Below are 19,431 nucleotides of genomic sequence, written 5' to 3' on the forward strand. Positions count from 1 at the left end.
GTGGAATGAAGGGATATTTGCTGAACAAATGAGTGAAAAGGAGAAATCGACCTGGTTGGTGATGAATTAGTGATGGGGTGAAAGCCAAAGGAATTAAAGATGACCCAGGTTTCAGGTCTGGGCACCTGGTAGACGGTAGAACTAGTTACTGAGATAAGGTACGGTGAAGCGGTTGGTGGCAGGGGCAAGTCTTCGGTTTGGGACAGGTTGCGTATGAGGTCTTTATCAGATAGGGTAGGCAAAGGGACATAGGACAGATTTCTCCTCATCCACCTAGAGCTAGACCACTAGACTTTGTGACCTCATGGGCGACATGACAGGCCCAGAAACCAAAGCAACTGGCTGTGTGGGTCCTTGTCCTGTGGATGAGAAACAAGGTCACCATTTATCCTGGGAGTATCTCTGCCCTTCTCCAGACACTTAAGCATAACCTCTGGTTAAGCACAGCCTCTCTGCTGCTCTGCTGTTCTTATGCAGTGCTTTACCTGGCAGAGGACCTCGTCTGCTTCTGAGCCCACCGGGGTCCACCAGATCGATGCCCACTTCAGAAAGTGCCAAAATACCCAGCAGCCACCTCGAGACCCTGTGTGTCAGTAAAACACCAGAGCTCTGGCTGAAAGCCCTGGTCACTGTTGATTTTAGCAGCGTGGGTTGGATGCTGGCCAGCCGGGTTGGAAGATTAGTGATTTACTAAATTACTTGAAACAAAATCCCAACTTCCAGGCTCCTGGAGCTCTGCCAGGGGCAAGTTTGGGACCTTGAGTCCTCACAGGCTACATGATGGAGGAGAAGCCACTGAACCTTTGGAGGGAACTGGGCTGACTTGATGCAATGCTCTGTTAGGCGTCCCAAATCCCCCTTTTCCTAATTGCAAACAGGGGAGTTGAGTTCCTACTTCATTTTTGTTACACTAGACTTTGTCTCTTGGTTCAGTTGGGGAGATTCCTTCTTGATGGTGAAAGAAGTTCCATCTTGGAACATGCCTCAGCCCCACACAAGCTGAGACCAAATCCCTTCCTGGTGTAATGATGGGTGGGGTCTTCCTTCCTATGTATTGAATGCTTGCTATGTGCCAGGCATCTTTTTGTTTGGTTTTGGTTTGTTTTGAAACTTTTTTTCTTTTCAGGTGCTTTTTCAGTGTGTGTGTGTGTGTGTGTGTGTACCCTTAAGTTCTTAGCAAGTTTCAATTATAGCATACATGGTTCCCTGCTGTAGTCACCATGGGATTAGCTCCTCACACCAGGCACTGTTTTATGTGCTGGGGAATGGAGCAGCAAACGAGGGACCAAAGTTGCTGCCCTATGGAGCTTACATGATGTTGTTGAATAGTGACAAGTACAAAGGGGAGAGAATAAAGCCTGGGAAGGGAATCTGGGATATCAGGGTGGGGATGAGAAGGTCACTCCAGAGTAAAGACCTGCAGTGAGGACACTGGCAGGGATGGGATTGTGGGGAAAAGCAATCCCAGCAGGGGCGCGACCTGTGTGGGGAGCCGCCTGGGCGCTGGCATGGCTGGAGTGCAGTGTAGACATGAGGTCAGAGAGGCTTAGGAGTCTTGTGCATCAGACTAAGGACATGGAATTTTCCTTGGTGAAATTCAGCCTCCAGGAAGTCTTAGAAAGGCTATCAGGCACTGGTGCCGAGGAATCATCAGCCATCTTTCAGCCCTTTTAGATACCCGAGTCGTAGGAATGAGGTGTAACTCTGCCTAAGATTCAAAATCAAATCCTCCAGTGGTAACTGAAATCCTCCAGTGGACCTGATTTCTGGAAAGTTGCAGAGAAACCCACGGAAAGCCCAGGGCCAGCACTTGAGGACACCTCAAGGCTAAGCCCAAGGCTTCCCGCAGAGGCGTGACTCCGCCTAGGAAGGGGGTCCCTCCTCCCCACCAGGTACAAATCGCCTCCCTGCTGCTCCCACCCTCCTCCCTTCCTCCCCTGAGCCTGCTCCAGTAGCCATGGTGGAAGTGGGGCCTCCTGGGGGACGTGGAGGGCAGGCTGGGATGCTGTAATATAGGATTTCTCCAAGCATTGAGGCTGAGACCACCTCTGTCCCACAGGGCTGCCTTAGCTTATCTTTCCTGTTTGTCCCTCAGTTGGGCTAAGGGGACTGAGATGTCACATGTGTTTGTGTGGGTGTGGGGGGCAGGGGAGGGAAAACTGGGGGTGGGTTAGTGAGAGGAGTTTTTTGCCCTGCTGTTCAGAGAAGGGTGTCCCAGCTTGCATGGGGACCTAGTGCCAAGTTTAAGGTAAGGTGTAGGAGAGCCCGGACTCCATCAAATGTTTGGATCTTAGACTGGAGTCCTATGCCTTCAGGAGCGGCTGAGGCCTGCAGAATGCTTTCTTTGGGAACAAATGCCCAAATCAGTAATAGGAGCATGAAGGTTGGTTACTCCCTGAATATGAAAAGTTCCCATCCTTGCATGAGTCTGAGGTGCCCGTCCTGCCCTTACCTGCCCCTCCTGCTGCTCCAAGCAGCTTTGCTGGCCTACAAAGCTATGAGGCTGGGAGTGCGTGCAGGGGTACCCATAAGATCTAAGCCAGTCTCCCCTAGACGTCCCGAGTGAGAGTGGCGTGAATGCATATCACTTCTGCTATCATCCAGGTCCCACAGACCTGGGAACCCCTGAAGGCAAAAACCAAGTCTTTCAGTCTTGCACGACCAGCTCCTCCCCAGGGCCAGCATATGGTGCATGCTGGGTCTCAGGAGGACCTTCTGTGTGCTGGGCCCTGGCAAGACCCCGGGTGTGTCCTACTGGGACACAGCTGAGTCCCTGCGGTAGCCATACCAAGGCTGTGAAGGGATCTGCTCAAAGTTACACAGCAGGTCACATCCTGACTCCAGCCCAGGTCCTTCCCACAGACCTTCCTCAAAGGCAGCATGCTGTCCTTACGCTCACAATTCAGGGTGTGCCCAGAGGAAGGTGCATGCCTCCCCTTGAGGAGCCCCTGACCATCCCGCCCAGACAGTGGTGGCCCAGTGACAGCCCAACACCCTGGGTCCACCAGGATTGAAGCCCAGCAACTCCCACCCTAGTTTGTACCCAAGTCAGGGGCTTTTATTTACAGAAAGGCCGGGATGGATCTCAGGGTGGGTGGGTGGGAGGGGGTCATGCCAGAAAGAGAAGGGGGATGGGTGTTTAAATACTCAGATGGGAAGGAGGCAGGGAGGAAGTAGTGGGGCTGGCTTCAGGACAGCAACCTCAGGGTAGTCACCCACCAGCAGTCACCCAGCAAGTCCAGGGGAAGGAGGTGGGATCAGGGACCATCAGAGACCTCAGTACACCCACCCCAAAGAGGATGGCCACTGGAGGATGGCAAGATTAAGGAGACATTTGTTTTGGTAACTTCTGAGTTGGGCTCTGGGAAGGAAAGCCACCCATCTCTTTGGAACTGGGACTCTCCAGTGACATTTGCCCTGTCTGTTGGCCTCACCTTCTCATTCCAATGCCCGCCCTCTCCTTCCCCCATATTTTAGAATTTCCTTTTTCTCAGAACTCCAGGGTCCAAGATGGAAGGTCCTGGGGAGGCTGGCTTCCTGGTCTGAGGGCTGGGATGCATGTCCACCCAGAGGAAACCCAGTCCTTTCCCCCCAGGATGCCCGCCAGGCTCTATCCTGGCCTCGCGCTCATGGCCCTTTGATGGATCCAGGCTCCGTGAGGCGTGCGGAGGCATAGGCTGAGGCTCCAAGGCAGGCTGCAGGCTCACAGAAGCCTGGCAGCCCCACGGGGCCTGGCAGGCCTGGCCGGCCTACTTCTCCTGCGGCCCCTGGGGACCCTCGAGCTCCATCCTTGCCGTTGATTGCCTGGCCGGGCCGGCCAGGGAGTCCTGTGAAAGGGAGAAGACCAAGACATCAAGGCCTTCTCCTGTCTCAGCCATAGGATTTCAAGTCCCGTTTTTCAGGGAGGTGGGGACTGGATGAGATCGAGATTGAGGCCTAGACACAGGGTCTGAGAGTCGCATGACATTGTCCATCACTCCCAACTCCCATTCAGTGAGTTTGGGGAGCAAATGCCTCCTCATTTTCTTCCATGAAGCAGAATTTGGTGCAAGCCAGGAATTCCTCAGCATCTCAGTGGTCCAGTTCCCAGCCAGACCCCACCCAGTGCTCCTGGGTGCCTCAAAGCAACGCCAAAGCTGGAGGCATGGGACTGAGATGGCCAAGCAGGAGGCCTCCATGGCAGAGACCCAGGTGTCTGCGGGTCAGGAATCCCAGAGCTGAGGGCCAGGGCTGCTAGGCAGGGTCAAGGTCTTACCTGGGATCCCCGGGGGCCCTGGCATCCCAGGGTGCCCGCGTCCCATCTCTCCCTGGTCACCCTTCTCTCCGCGTTTTCCTGTAAAGAAAGAAGCGGTCATTTTTCAGAACTGGAGAATGTTTTTTTTTTTTTTCTACTTTGGTTGCTATTTCATTTCTATTTCATATAGCAATTATTCCTGGTTTGTGCTAGTTTATACTAGGGGAAAGTTGGAAATGCCTGCAGAACTGGTTAAATAAAGGAAGGTCCAGGCAGGATGGAAGGCGACAGCCAATCAAGTTCATTACAGGAAAGCAACTAATAATAACCATAGCATTTACTATGTGCCAATTCTACATACATAAATTACGCCCACATGTAATCCTCAGGACAATGCTATGAGGTGGTTGTTATTAAATCCCCCATTTTACAGATGATAAATCTAAGGTCCAGGGAGATTATCAGGTAAGTTGTCCAAGTCTACAAGGACAAAGTAGTAGAGTCTAGACAGACAGCTGTCTTGTGACTCGAGTTTACTTGCTTTACTACATTGCTGACCTGCCTCTGAGCTTCCAGAGGCACAGAAAGATGTTTATGGGGCACCACTAAGCAGATCTGTAACAAAACAACCCCCCCCCCAAAAAAAAACCAGGTTATAAAACAATACATTCATTTCCATCAATTTGCCACTGAGAAAGCAAGCCCAGGAGTCACATAGGACTTCTGGAAAACTTTGCTATGGGAATGGGGGAAAGTGTACCTCATCCTGAGAGGGGAGATGATGAAAGAGAAAACAAGAGGCTGAGCCATCAGTCCACATAACCCATAACCCAACCCTCCCGGCCTTGGCCAAGTCCACACCGCCCAGCCCCCATTCCCACCACAGAACAGCACTCACCCTTGGGCCCTGTGTTGCCAATCTGACCCACGGCTCCCACGATGCCAGGGACACCCCGAGGGCCAGGGTGCCCATGGGGTCCCTGCTTGCCTGGATACCCAGGAGGCCCAGGGGGTCCTGGAGGACCCACCATCCCGACTGCACCCAGGGCCTCCCGCCTGGCACTCACAGCGACCTCTGCCAGTTGCTCTGGAGGAGGGGAGGGAGATGAGAGGTCTGTGGCATGGGGTCAGCTCAGTGAAACAGAGCGTCCCTAGGCCCAGCCCCTGGATGTGCAGAGGCAAAAGCTGTGTGTTTCATCTCCCCTTCCTCCGCGGTCTGCGGAAAGATCCAGGGAGGCCAGAGATGTACAGAAGTTCCCGGCCTCTCCGAAGCAGAGCTGGAATGAGTACCCGGGCCTGCAGCCCCTTGGGCAAGGCCACTCAGAGAAGCTGCTGAAGGGTGGCACCGCCCAGACTTGGACTAGGAAGAGGAGGGGTTGCTGCGCCGCCCTCACCTTGCATCATCTTCATCATCACGGTCACTATGTGCTGGTCGCTGGCATCTCGACCCTGCAGGCGGACAAGGCCTTCCAGGAAGAAGCCCCTGGCTGGCCCCCCATGCTCCCACCGGAAGTCCATGCAGCATCAGACTGAAATCCCTCCTGCCACACCCACCCCCTGCCTGCCCGTTGTGGGGCCTGGAACCGGCCTCGGGGAAGCCAGCTGGCTCCAGGAACTCCCGGCCTTTGGGGGATCAGCAGGACCCGCAAAGGGATTTCCCCACGGGCTCCCCGCTCCGCCGGGCCCACTCACCGCCACTCCCTGTCTCCCGGGCAGTCCGGGCAGGCCTCGGTCTCCAACCAGTCCTCTAGGGCCGGGGGGGCCCGGGGTAGCCCTGCACCCCGGGGGCGCCCGCATCCCCGCTGGGGCCCGGGTAGCCGGGTTCTCCGCGGACTCCTTGCTGCGGAAGCGGGGGGCGGGGGGTCAGAGAGGGGATGAGACTTCGCCGGTGCGGGGGGGGGGGGGGTGGCGGGGGGGGGAGATGGTGGGGGGTGGCGAGGAGGGGAGCTGGTGGGGGACGGTGGGGGTAAGGAGAGGAGGCGGGACAGGGGCTGGACTCACCTGTCCCTTGGGCCCCGGCTCGCCAGACTCTCCCTGCAGGTACAAGGCAGCTCGGTCACGACTCGCGGAAGCCCTGGGGCCCGCCCCCTGCCCCCGTCCCGCCGCCTGCCCCGGCGCAGCCCGCTCACCTTCTCGCCTTTCTCTCCCCGGAGGCCGGCCACCCCCGGGGCGCCCTGCAAAGGAAGCACAGCGAGTCAGGGTACCGGGGACCCCTGCCCGCCGCCGCCGCCCCGCACTCCTCCCGGGACGTGGGTGAGGGAGGCGCTGGTACTCACCACGCTGCCGCGGGGTCCGGTCTTCCCTGGGGAGCCCTGCAGCAAGCGGGGAGTCACGGACTTGCTGAGTTCCCCTCTCCCCGGACCGCTGTCCACTCGGGTTCCCTCAAACCCCGGTCCTAGCCACACCCCTCTGCAGCTCCGCGTCGCCCCCGCAGGGCTGCGCGGGACCCGCCCTAGCCCTGGAAGACTCAGGAAGCACCTACCAGGCCCATGCCCTCCCTCCCCCACCCCCCGGGCCCCCTCGCAGGACTTGGGGCCTCTTTTCAGGTATTTTCCAACCCCATTTGGTACCTTGTCTCCCTTGATGCCTGGCAAGCCTTGGGGCCCTGGAATTCCGGGAGGGCCTTGCTCCCCTTTGGGTCCCTGAGGAGAAAAGAATCCAGAGCAGGAAATCAAATGAGGTGCCCAGACCTGCTCCCCACTGCCCCTCACAGCTGGCCTCCACTAACCTGCCGTCCTTGAGGGCCTGGCTGCCCCACAGGCCCTCTCTCACCCTGGTCACCCTGAAACAGAAAGAAAAGGATGACCCGAGGACTTTCAGCAGGGGCATCCCCCTCCTCAGCCCCCTCTCCAGCCCCCAGCCCCTGCTGGCCAGGATGCCCTCCATTCCCGTCCTCCCAGCATGGAGGTCCCTTGCTCCACTTCACAGACCAGCAGACTGGGGCCCTTGTGGGAAGGCCTCACATAGGCTGGGCAGGACTAGGCAGGTGCTGGAGCCATTGATGGGACCCAGATCCTGGGTCCAATAGTGCTAACTGCTGCAAAGGCCCCTGGGGGAGGGGGAACCACTGTTACCTTCTGCCCTATGACGCCTCGGGGTCCAATTTCTCCTTGAGGTCCTGGCTCTCCCTGGGGGACAGAAATTGGGAGTGAGCAATAGGCCTGGTGGGCTCCCTCCCCACCACGTGGAACCTGCTGGGTTCCACGGCAGGCTAACCCCGTATCCAACCTGGGTCTCAGCTAACTCATTTCCTCAAGGAAGCCCTCCCTTATCCCCTGTTCTTAGGGTCCCCATACTTTTCCTTCAGTAGGACCCCACACAGTTGTAGTCAGTCATCATGTGATCACATATTTAAGATCTTTTTCACCAAACTGAAAGCTCTGAGTAGGAGACTATCTCAGCATCTAACATGTTGCAGGGATTTGGTGAATATTTATGGAATGAATGAATGAATGAGTGAATGAATGACTCTGCTGGATTCTTCACCCCAGTCAGCTTGGCTGTCTGAACAGATCATGCCCATATGGGACAGAAGCAATCCCCACCATCACTGCATTGTACATAGAGAAACAAAGACCCGGAGAGGGAAAGGGAGTGTCCCTGGGTCAGTGGGTCAGTGGCACAACCCAGACTAGCTTCCTGATCACCCCCAAAACTAGGGCTTCACCCCACACTCTCACCCCGGCCCCCATACTGAGTGCAGGGTCTTCAGGCCTGGGAGGGGGACCAAAGCAAGAGCCCTGTGTCAGGGGAAAGGCACTCACCTCCTTCCCAGGAGAACCAGAGAATCCAGGGAGGCCCTGCTGGCCTGGTTCACCCTGCAGGAAAACACAGGTTTAAGGTGAGTCTGGGGGAGGGAGCAGGGACAGTCAAGCCCTTGACCTTGGAGAAGCCTGGTGAACACTAAACAGAATCTAGAACCAAAAGACTTGGGTAGAAAGTGTTCTTGGTCAGGTCCATGCCATCTTGTCCCCACAGGGGTTGGGGGGAAGCAGCAAGAGGGAGGTGGTTAGGCCCGAGGGATTTGTGTCCAGGCCATGTCTTTGAACCTGGGGTGAGGCCTGGGTCTTGCAGTCTTTTAGCCATTATCCCTGGACCCTGCCTGCAGGCTCCCTTGCTGATATCAAGCCAAATCCGTCCCCAGCTTGGAGTCACCTTACCTTGTCTCCTGGACCTCCTTTTGTCCCGGGCTGGCCTGGCACACCCTGGAGAAAGAAATTGATATCAGTTTCTCCCCTGGCATTGGGGAGCCCCAGGCACCTGCTGCTTTACCTCCCCCCCCCCCAATCCAGATTCCCTCCCTTCTTCAGCCCTGGCCTGTTGGAGCCAAACAGCAGAAGGCCCAGCCATGACATCACAAACTTGACTGTGTCCTGAGCCCTGTGTACACAGGAGTCTATAGTCTATGGGGAGAAGAGGAACACCCCGCGCTCACAGGCACATGCGATATGGGAACATGGTCTGCACCTGGGCGTGATATCTGGCTTTGGCCTCAGTACCCCCAGCAGGGAGGGAGGGGGGCTCCCATGGACTGGGCTCCCAGAAGGTGTGCAATGGACATGGAAGGCTGAGAGAGATGGGGAAGGGCATTCCAGGCAGAGGCACCTGCAAAGGCCTGAAGGTGTGGGGGTAGAAAAGGCAAGGCCGTGTGGAGAAAGGAGAGGACACAGAAGCACAGTGGCTGATGAGGATGGAAGGATAGGGTGGGGTCAGATTGTGGTGGTCCTTGAATGTGAAGATGAGCTGTGAGGACAAGCATTGTGGTTTCGGGACTCAATAACTACTTCTTGGATGACTGGATGGAATGACTCTCCTGGAGGCAAAGACGGCCATGGAAGGTGCTGGAGCAGGAAGCAGCCAACATGGAGAACTAGAAGGGTCCAGGAGAAGGCTGGAGCAACTGTCCAAATGAAGAGGCCTAAGCGAGGCCAGAGGCCACAGAGGTAGTGATGAGGCCTGGGCTGGGTAGGGACAAGAGACTATAGCAAGGACCCTGGGTTTGTGAATTTCCGCCTCATCAGCCACTCATCCCACCATGGGGAAGTGGGCAACATGGAGGAGGAGAAGCAAGTTGCCCATGGGGCAGCCCCCAGTGCTCCACCCCACACTCACCGCTAGGCCCTGGTGGCCTTGGTTTCCTGGCCGCCCCGCCTGTCCTGCACTGCCCTGGGAGAGACAGAGAACCAGAGGCACAAGTGAAAGCTCAGCTAGAGAGTCCATGGCTTCAACCCAAGTGCAAGTAGGGAAACTGAGGCCCAAAGGTGAGGAGGGATGTGTCAGTGACACACTTGAGGATCTCAGTCTCCTAGGCCTCTGGGATCAGTGTGATTAGACTCAGGGCCTGAGCTGGGAGGGGCCCTGACCCTCCGCAACCAACCAGCAGTCTCCGCACCTACCTTCATGCCAGGTGTGCCTGGGGTCCCGTCCTTGCCGTCGATGCCTGGAGGGCCCTGCTCAGAAGAGAAGTTGAAGGGAGACTCACAGTGAGGAGATGCCTGGGGTCAGGCTGCCCAGCCATATCCCTCTGTGACAGCTGCCGTGTACAGGTCAGAAGTGGGTCTGGTTATCTCGAGAACCCCCACCAGCCAACTGGGAGAAGGGAGCAGAAATGGGAAGAGGATTTTGGGGAATGGACCACAGTCCTTCCTCTGTGTGGGTGATAGGTGTTCCAGATGGCCACAAGCTTCCCCAAACTTCTACTACATCACCACATGCCCTATTTACAGGTGAAAGAACTAAGGCACAGCAAAGAGAACATTTGCCAAGGTCATAGAGCAGCCCGCCTGCAAAAGAGTTCAGTCTAGAATCCCAGGCTCCTCATCCTCTAATAGCTTGGACAGAGCTGACCCTGCTCTCTGTCTGGGTAGGCCCAGGCCACTTACGGTTGCTCCCTTTGGGCCTGTTATTCCCTGGGGTCCTTGAACACCTTGGCTGCCCTGCAAAGTAGATAGAAATGAGGTCACCTTCAGGAAGCTGAACCCCCGTCTGCCTGTTCAGAGAGGGAAGCAGCTGAGAAGAGTGACCTCCAGGTCCCAGGATCCCCCTTGGAATAGCCCACACTGTGCAGGGGCTGGAGGAGAGAGGCCTGGGAGGGAGTCAAGGTCAGCGCTGAGGTGATGGGCCTGGGCCTGGGCCTGGGCCTGGGCCAGGCTGGGCAGTGCAGGGGAAGGATCCAGTGCTCACTGAGACCTCTCTCACCTGTGCTCTGAGCACCATTTATTGAAGAAACATAACAACTAAATACAATGTTTGGACTTTGTTTGGGTTTTGATTTGAACAAGAACCGTGAGGAGACATTTTTGAGGTACCTGGGAAACACGGGACACAGACTGGTTATTTGCTGATATTAAGGAATCATTGATAATGTTGTTGGTATGATAATAAAGATACTGGGATTATAGGAGAAAAAAGTCCTTGTTTTTAAGAGAGGCATACAGAAGTATTTAGGGATAAGTGACATGATATTAAGGGATTTGCTTAAAAATATGAGCAACAGCGGTGGCAAAATGTCAATTTGGGGAGACAAGGATATGGAGGTTCATTATATAAGTCTCTACTTTTATATATGTTAAAAAGTTCCATAATAAATAAAAAGGCTACTTTCTGCTCAATTTTTCTATAAACTCAAAACTGCTCAGGAATGAAGTATATTAATTTAAAAAAAAAAGTTAAGAGAATTGGGATGTGGACCAAATCCCATTAGCCCCATGGCTGATTTGCTGGAATTTCATTGTCTGGTCGCAATGAGCCTGGGACTGGATCCCATGGCTTCTCCCAAATTGAATTTGATCAGCACAGGCTGGGCTTGCAGAAGTGAGGGCTGGTGGGGTGACTGGGCCCCTAGCACAGAGGCTCCTGCCCCACACTGGTCACTCACCCGCAGAGACCCACAGAGTAATGCTCGCACACACACTCATGCAGCCACACAGACACAGAGTAGTACACACTCGCACACATGCAGCCTCAAAGACACACAGGCTAATGCACGCACCCGCTCACACAGGAGCCCTGGCGGGGAGCTGAGCCTCTCCAAGTACTCTCCAGGACCCCTGACTGAACAAGGGGTTGCTGAGTACTCACCACATCGCCCTTCTCCCCTGCTCGGCCTGGTGGCCCCCGTGGACCTTCCTCACCCTGGAAAGAAGGACAAATGAATTTAGATCACATGGGCTCCGGGGAGCCACATTCCCTTTGCAGCCCTAGGAGCTCCAGCAGGAGGAGGTATGTGTACAGGAGCAAGAGGATACTTACTGGTGACCCAGAGGCACCAATGGAGCCCACCATGCCTTTGTACCCACGAGGACCCTGGGGAGAGGAAAGAGTTACAGTCAGTCCAGGCTTGACCCCAGAGGCCAGAGCGCTGATCGTGACAACCCTTGCATTCCACGCCCTACTTACTTACCGTCTCTCCTTTGGGTCCCTCCATGCCCGGGTAGCCCCTGATGCCCTGGGGACCCTGTCAAGACAGAAGAATGACAGCAATGTCAATTTAAAGGCCCACTTCATCATATCTTCTTTGATCCCCACCCCTGATCTTCACAATGCCCCTAGGAGGCAGGCAGCATAGTCCTTATCTCAGAGAGGGGACGCTGAGGCTCAGCGATCGGGGAGGTGCTCACCAGGGTCACTCAGGGGACAGTGGTAAAGCTAGGGCCTTGGCTGGGTCTTCTGGCTGAAAGCCTTAGTTCCTGTCCCTCAATTTCTGACAGCCTCAGCTGCTCTCTCCCCACCCAGAGACATGCCAATTGGACACAGGTGTTTCTTCTACAGGTTGGAGGCCAAACCCAGGGAATGGCTCCACTAAGATCTCCTGGGATGGGGAGGGGAGGGCCGGGGGAAAGTGTTCCTTACCGGTGGTCCAGGGATGCCTTGCTCTCCAGAGGCACCCACATCTCCTTTGGGACCCTATGGGGCAGGAATGAGTGATCAGACAGGCAGGCAGATGGAGAGACAAACATACAGAAAACCAAAGATACTGTCCCCTTCCCAGAAAAAGCAGACAGGAAGGACCCTAGAACCCATGTAGTCCTTTGTGACAGATGGGACATTTGCCTGGGCAAAATGACCTGGAACATAGGCCTCCTGCCTCTCAGCTCAAAGCTCAGTCCCCAGAGACCCATAGGGGAAGGAGAAGGGATGAAGAAGGGAAGGCTCTTGTTAGGCCCTCTTCCTACACACTCACCGGCTTCCCCTGGCGGCCAGGATCTCCCAGAACCCCACGTTTGCCAGGATGCCCCTGGAGGGAAGGAGGGAACTCCATGTGGGGTCCCCTCCCAAACACCTGCTCTGCCCCCCACAAAGACTGTGCCAGTAGCTTACCTTCACTCCCTGCAGCCCTGGGGGGCCTTTCACCCCCGCTGGACAGTTGGTTGGACACTGGAAAGAAAATCCCACTGGGTTCTGTGCTCACCGGCCTGCTCAGGTCATCTGGGCAGTGCTGCCCAGCTTGCCAACTCCCAAATCCTCCTCTCACCCCACTTGGTTGAACCTCTGTGCCACAGCCCCTCCCCAGAGCCCTGACTCTACCTCGGAAGAGGACCCACCCCTTGCTCCCATTAGCCCCGGCCCACGGCCTCCTCACCAAGAATTCCGCGCTGCCTTCCAGGCCCTGGATGGTTCCAGGTCGGCCCTGAGAGGAGATGTATGAAGATGGAGCCTGACCCGAAACTTTCCACCCCAGGTTTGTGCCAGAGACCCTTGTTCTTACCCACGTGGGAAGTTTGAGGACACTTACCGGTTTGCCGGGTGGCCCTGGGGGCCCCGATGGCCCCTCTGGTCCAGGATCCCCCTGGAAGCAAGAGGGGCCAAATCATATTCCCACCCAGCTCTGCCATTCCCCCATTCTCCCTTCCCCATCTTCCCCCCACCCCCCACCCCCGGGTCCCTGCTACTGCCCAGCCGACCCTGTCCTCCAGGTCACTTTCTGTGATCTGGGATGGCCCCAGCCCTTGGTTTCCCTGAAAGACCTAGAGGTGAGTGGGCTCAGCACAAGGGGGTTCTGCCCCAAACCTAGAAGACCCCTCTGCTGGCCAGAAGGAGGCTCAGGAGCTACTGGCGAGACTCCCCAGCTTGCCAGCTTGGAGGTAAAGGGCAGGAGGCGGAGTGAGCAGAGGGGTGGCTGGGGCTCACCTTGGGGCCTGTGACTCCAATCTCGCCTGGGAGGCCAACAGGTCCGGGTGGCCCCTAAGAGCAGAGGCATCACTGGCCAGGCTGCCTCGGAGGGTTAGCCCACCCTGACACAAAGATAAGCCCCTTCCCCACTTTTACTTTGCAACCAAGCCCAGAGAATTCCAGGGCCTGCCGACAGGCCCTGTGTGGCTGGCCCAGAGTTCTCAGGCACATCTGCCCATTCCTGACACCATCACAGTGTGCCGGCCCCTCCCCTGGATGGCCAGTCCCCCAAAAGCCCTTCTGTTTCCTTCCCCAAGAGTCCCAGGGGCCCTGCCCCATCCAAGAGGACTTACAGGAGGTCCAGCAAAGCCAGGGCCCTGGAACAGAAGGAAAGGAGATTGGGTTCATGGCTCCTTTTGCAAGTCCCCCTGCCCGCCGCCCCCCAAAGGGTTCCTTGAAACCCTTGCAGATTACACTCACTGGCAGACCAGGGGGACCTGGGAGACCAGGCTGGCCCTGAAAGAGCAATGGGAGAGGTTCAGAGGCTGGGGTCTCCTGTGTCCCCGCTCCTCTTACTATAGACCCTCCCTAAGACTGCCCAAGCCAAGCCCCCAGCGGGCCACTAACCTTGACTCCAGGGATCCCCATGGGGCCAGGCTCCCCCTTGGCTCCAGTTAGACCCTGAGGAAGAAGAAGAAGGTAGATCAGTAAAGGGCAGACCTGACCCCTGAAACATGGGACAAGCTAGGGCCTGAGGTCACTCCTGGGTGGGACCAAGCTGCCTTTTACCCCACTCCATGAAGGATGAGGGGCCCCAACACCTTGTTTTCTCTTCCCCCAGTTCCCACAGCAACCCTGGGAGGCAAGCAGGCAGAACGATTACCCTCTTTCAAAAGATGAGAAACCAAGGCCCAAAGATTTATCTGCATCGGCTTCACACCTCCCAGTTTAGGAGCCTGGAAGACCTAGATGTTGGTCTGGATGGGCCATTTCTTTTCTTTTTAAGATTTTATTTATTTATTTGACAGAGAGAGATCACAAGTAGACAGAGAGGCAGGCAGAGAGAGAGAGGGAAGCAGGCTCCCCGCTGAGCAGAGAGCCCGATGTGGGACTCGATTCCAGGACCCTGAGATCATGACCTGAGCCGAAGGCAGCAGCTTAACCCACTGAGCCACCCAGGCACCCCGGGATGGGCCATTTCTTGACGTCTGCCCTTGGCAACGTTTCCTGAACCTTATTGTTCACATCTGCAGAATGGGTTAATCATGTTTACCTCTCTGCATACATGTGAGAACCATTGTGCTAGTGGAAGGCCATGGTTTTTGGTTTGTTTTTTTTTTTAAGATTTTATTTATTTATTTGACAGAGAGAGAGAAGTCACAAGTAGGCAGAGAGACAGGCAGAGAGAGGGGGAAGCAGGCTCCCTGCTGAGCAGAGAGCCCGATGTAGGGCTCGATCCCAGGACCACAAGATCATGACCTGAGCCGAAGGCAGAGGCTTAACCCACTGAACCACCCAGACGCCCAAGGCTATGTACTTTTTAATTTTTGCAGGGTGGGGAAAATCTGGAGAGGCCGTGGAGCTGCTCATAGCTCCTGTGACCCCTCTTGAGGCAGCAGGACAAAGGCACTTCATGGGATCTCTTTTCCCTCCGATCTTTTAGTGATTGACCCAAGTGTATTCCTCAATCAGATGACTGTCCCAACAGTCCTGGCTGTGTCCAGAAGCTCATGACCTTGGAGCCCCTGGGAATTCTGTGGTATCAGCGGATAATCTTCGTTTCCTGAGTTGCTCCTGGGGCTTCGAGGGGGCAGGGTAAGGCAGGGATGGGGGAAAGAAAGGCCAGCTCCATCTATAGGATTCAATCTGATACTTGGAGGCCAGAAATTGTGAGAAAAGTGAGACTAAATCGGCTGCAGGTGAACAGAATCCCTCTTTGGGCCCCCATGTGCCCATGACTCATGCTTCTAGGGCAGCCATAAAGTCATGGGTCATATGAAGGTGAAGGGAACTCATAGCTCTACAGTCTCTGCTGTCCTGCTCTGAACAAAAGAGCAGGGAAGATGCCTGAATGGGGCTCTGGAAGTCAGTGGGTGGAGCCCAAACCTGCTTTGTTTATTTATTTATTTATTTATTAAAAGTTTTATTTATTTATTTGATAGAGATCACAAGTAGGCAGAGAGGCAGGCAGAGAGGGGGTGGGGGGAGCAGGCTCCCCACTGAGCAGGGAGCCTGATGTGGGGCTCTATCCCAGGAGCACGAGATCATGACCCGGAGCCAAAGGCAGAGGCTTTAACCCACTGAGCCACCCAGGCGTCCACCCAGGCGTCCCCCAAACCTACTTTAGCTCACACTCAGGTACTCACATCAATCCCAGGCTTCCCGTCGGGCCCATCTGGCCCTGCTTTGCCAGGCTCTCCCTTAGGTCCCTTAAAGACAGAGGTGGGCCAAATATTAGCCAGAGGAGGGCAAGAACTGGAAGGGTCAAAGGTCAAAGGTGAAAAAGCACTCACCGGAGGGCCAGCTTTCCCCGGGGGCCCCTTGTCACCCTGAAAGATACAAGTTGGTCAGGCAGCCTCCTGGGGCTCGTGCTAGAGCAAATGGTCACATGTAGGCCCTGGCTGATCCCACATGCTGATCTCCTCACCCTCTTTTCTTCTGCCCGGGTCCCCTCAGCCTTGCTTTTTTTTTTTTTTTTTTTTTTAATTTTTAAAATTTGTAATACCTTCCTTTCCCTCAAAACAAAAACAAAAAACAAACAAAACTAAAAAACCCCCAAACCTAGGTGGATTGAGACCACCTGCAGCCAGGCGGGAGAGGAGGTTGTCCACAGGCTTGCGGGTTACAGGCACACAGGTGTCGCTGAGGTGCCAGTGACAGGCCTGCAGAGAGGGCTGCCGGCTCCAAGTTACCTCAGAGAGTGGGTGCCTCTTGGATTTGGGCGAGGGTGGAAGAAATTTGGGACTTTCAGAAAAACATGAAGGGGAGGAGAGCTGGGTGGGCAGCTCCTCTTTTTTTGGATTGGGGTCAGGAAAAGAAAAGGACAAGGACCCAGAGGGCCTGCGAAGGGGGCCGATTCAGTCTGTTCCCAAGGCAGGCAGGATGTCCTCCCCCAGCGACAAAGGACTCATGGTGGCAGATAGACATGGCCTGTGGAGTCCCAGTCCACCGCAGAGAGGCCTTCTAGGCGTCCAGGGCCTGCAACGGCCAGAGAGCCTGGCGGGGACCCAGCGCCCTGTGTTTGGGGTGGAGGGGGGCACCAGGTTAAATAGAAGTCTGTCCAGACGGGTAAACATGGAGCTGGCCTCCTGGGGGAGCCTCCTGAATGAGGCATTTAACCCTCCCCATGCTAGGGAGAGCAGGGAACAAGGCCTGCTGGTTCTAAATCGGGGAGAAAAATGCAAAGGGAGAGACAGGAGTCTAGCTTCGGCTGGTCAGCGGTCTGTCCAAGGCTTCCAAGCCAACCTGAAGAAGCATCCGGATGTGCCAGGGGGCAGAGCGAGATGTTAAGGCGTCTCCCACCCCAAAAAAGACGGGAGAGTAGGGGTGGGGGATAAGGGATCGGTGGGAGCTCCGGCGGGCAGACGGTAACAGCAGCTCCTTGTCCGCGGGCGGCTATAACGGGCTCTGGGCTCCCCATCTCAGGGCTGGTTTGAGGTTTTCCAAGAACAAACGGTCTCCTTGTGGCGCAGGCCGGCGCCGCCTACTCACCACAGGGGGCGCTGCATCTGCAGGCACCGACCCCACCGCCGGGGCTTCCAGCCCCCCACCCCCACCCCCACACCCGGGCTCACAAAGTTCCCCTTTGTCCGCAGCTTCCCTCCCCCTCCCGTCCCAGGTTAGAGACTCACGTCGATGCCGTCAGATCCAGGCACTCCCGGCGGCCCTGGGGGGGCCCGGGGGCCCCGGTTCTCCGGGCGGACCTCTCTGAAAACACACACAGGGGTGCAGCCCTCAGACTGTGCAGGGAGCCGGGCGTCCCAGCCATGAACCTCCCCGGGAAAAAACTGCGTCCTTCTTTGTACTGAGAACCTGCTGTGTCCCGCACTGTGCACCCCGAGGTATATTCATTTTAGGGAATGCTCAGAGGGGGGGGGGGGGGCGGATACTAGGACGAGCCCCAGTTTGCAGTTGAGGACACAGGCTCAGAAAGATTAGGAATGATCGCGGAGAGTAAGCGGTGGAGCCGGGACTCCGGGTTAGGGCCGCCCGCCTCCTTCCACGGGACCACGGCTGCCCTCGCGCCGTCGCGGTGGGGAAGAGATGGAGATGCTGATGGCGCAAGGAGTCACGGCTGGCAGGGGAGGCGGTGCCCAGCAGACGGTTGGCTCCAATCAACGGTTGCTCGTGTTATTATTTTTAGGTGAACAACAGGTAACCCCCCCCACCCCCCAGTGCGGGTAAACCCGAAAGGAAAGTGGGGGAGGCGCAGCGAGAGGGGACGTAGGGAAGGGAAGTGTGTTCTCCCTTCCCCTCAGAGCACCCCTCTCCCAGCACCGTTCCTCCGTCCTCCCCTAGATTGTCCTCAGACGGGGGCCAGCCCGACCCAGGCAGGGGGCCCGCGCCCGCCAGGTGCCCTCGCCCTCCCGGGCGAGAAGTGCCAGCCTGGAGCCCGCGCCCAGCCCCGTCGTGCGCCCGGCCCATTAGGCCCCCCCAATCCTCCGGCGACACTCGGCAGCGCGACGGGGGCGCAGGAGCCGGAGCGGGACCGAGAGGCAGCAGCCGGGCCCAAGCGGCGTCTGGCTGGAGCCGGCGCCCCCCGAGAGGAGGCGGGGCGGAGGCTCCGGAGCCCCGTGAATGGGCACCATTGTCTCCCGCGCCACCTGGGCTCTCGGGGCTGCCAGGACCGGGCGCCAGCTCCTGTCCACGCTGCGTGTCCCAGGCTGGGCCGAGCGTCTGCGGACAGGGTCCCTCCGGCTCCCCGGCTCGTCTGCCTCCTTTCGCGGCACCGGGGCGCGCCCTGCATTCACACCCAGAGAGGGGACGGGCGCCTCGGGGCTGCGCCCAGCCGGGGTCGGAGGGTGCCTGCCAGGCGAGCGGGAGACAGGCCGAACCCTTCACCAGCCTTCCTGGGTCACTCACCCTAAACCCCACTCCCCGCACCCCGGCCCCCCCGCAGGGACGGCCGCGGGACTTACCATCTGCGCCAGGGCGAGCCCGAGCACCTGGAGGAGCAGCAGGAGGCTGCGGGGGGCGGCCGCGGCGGCCATGGCGGGCAGCAGGGTCGCGGAGGACGGGTGCCCAGGTCCACGCTCGTACCGGCCCGCAGAGGCTCTGGGCGCGGCGGCGCTGGCTGCTCTCCGACGGGGCAGGCGGGGCGGCGGGAATATGCGGCGGGGCGGGGCGGGGCGGGGGCCGCGGGGTCTGTCACCTGAGAGCGCCAAGGGAGGAGGGCCGGGGGTGGGCGGCCGGCGCCCTGCGCCCAGCTCCGCCCCGCTCCCTCCCGCCGCCGGCGCCCACCCTCTGCGGCCCGAGGAGCCGCCGGGGCGCAGAACTGAGACCGTGGTCCCGTTTCTCTGGGAGGAGGCGCAGGGCCGTCCTCCTCCAGCCTGACCTCCAGGGCCCGGCACCTTCTCCCTGACCCGCAGCCCGCGCCCGATCGCTTGAGCCGTCCTCAGCCACTTCTGCCCGAGAGCCCCGGCCTGGGTCCGTCCTCTCTCCTCCAGGGCCCAGGCGGCCGAGAGCGAGTCCTAGGTCCTGCAGACCTTGGAGCAGAGGCCTCCACCCACCTCGCCCAATTCCACAGACCATCATTCCTCTTCCGTGTGAAAACCCTCGCAAGCCCTTCCTGGATCAGCCATCCCGGGAACACCCCCGTCCACCTCTTCCTTCTTGCTTCACCGCCAACTCTATAGTGCAGTTGTCTGTGCCCTACCTCCAAACTCCCTCATCTCCCTCTCTCCTCCCTGCTTCCCCCAGGCTAGGACATCAGTCTTCTTGGAGGCCACCGGTGAGGCCCAGCCCCTCTTCAGGGCCCCCTGAAGCACGGTGTTTTCGTTGCTCCTGGAACTGCCCTTGGCCATTCTCTCCGTGAAGCCTTCCCTGCCCAGGCCCGACGGTCCAGCCCTCTTCCTTCTCCTGTTGCT

At 57.5% G+C, this 19,431-nt stretch overlaps 1 protein-coding gene across 1 annotated transcript; it reads right to left on the reverse strand.

The window, feature by feature from the left end:
* Positions 1-3,173: 3,173 nt before the first annotated feature.
* Positions 3,174-18,555, reverse strand: LOC111143302 (collagen type IX alpha 2 chain). Its single transcript, XM_022496951.1, is given in 34 exon segments — positions 3,174-3,827; positions 4,256-4,333; positions 5,133-5,321; positions 5,629-5,683; positions 5,927-6,001; positions 6,003-6,074; positions 6,236-6,268; positions 6,364-6,408; positions 6,511-6,546; positions 6,805-6,876; positions 6,963-7,016; positions 7,309-7,362; positions 7,999-8,052; positions 8,395-8,439; positions 9,347-9,400; positions 9,631-9,684; positions 10,117-10,170; positions 11,315-11,368; positions 11,486-11,539; positions 11,637-11,690; positions 12,086-12,139; positions 12,417-12,470; positions 12,554-12,610; positions 12,816-12,863; positions 12,969-13,022; positions 13,364-13,417; positions 13,699-13,722; positions 13,826-13,861; positions 13,973-14,026; positions 15,712-15,774; positions 15,859-15,894; positions 17,197-17,238; positions 17,240-17,272; positions 18,484-18,555. Coding segments are annotated over 34 exon segments (2,067 nt in total). The 3' UTR covers positions 3,174-3,627.
* Positions 18,556-19,431: the final 876 nt, after the last annotated feature.

The sequence above is a fragment of the Enhydra lutris genome, unplaced genomic scaffold, assembly GCF_002288905.1.
Source record: "Enhydra lutris kenyoni isolate GAN:26980312 unplaced genomic scaffold, ASM228890v2 scaffoldscaffold9, whole genome shotgun sequence".
Classification (NCBI taxonomy): domain Eukaryota; kingdom Metazoa; phylum Chordata; class Mammalia; order Carnivora; family Mustelidae; genus Enhydra; species Enhydra lutris.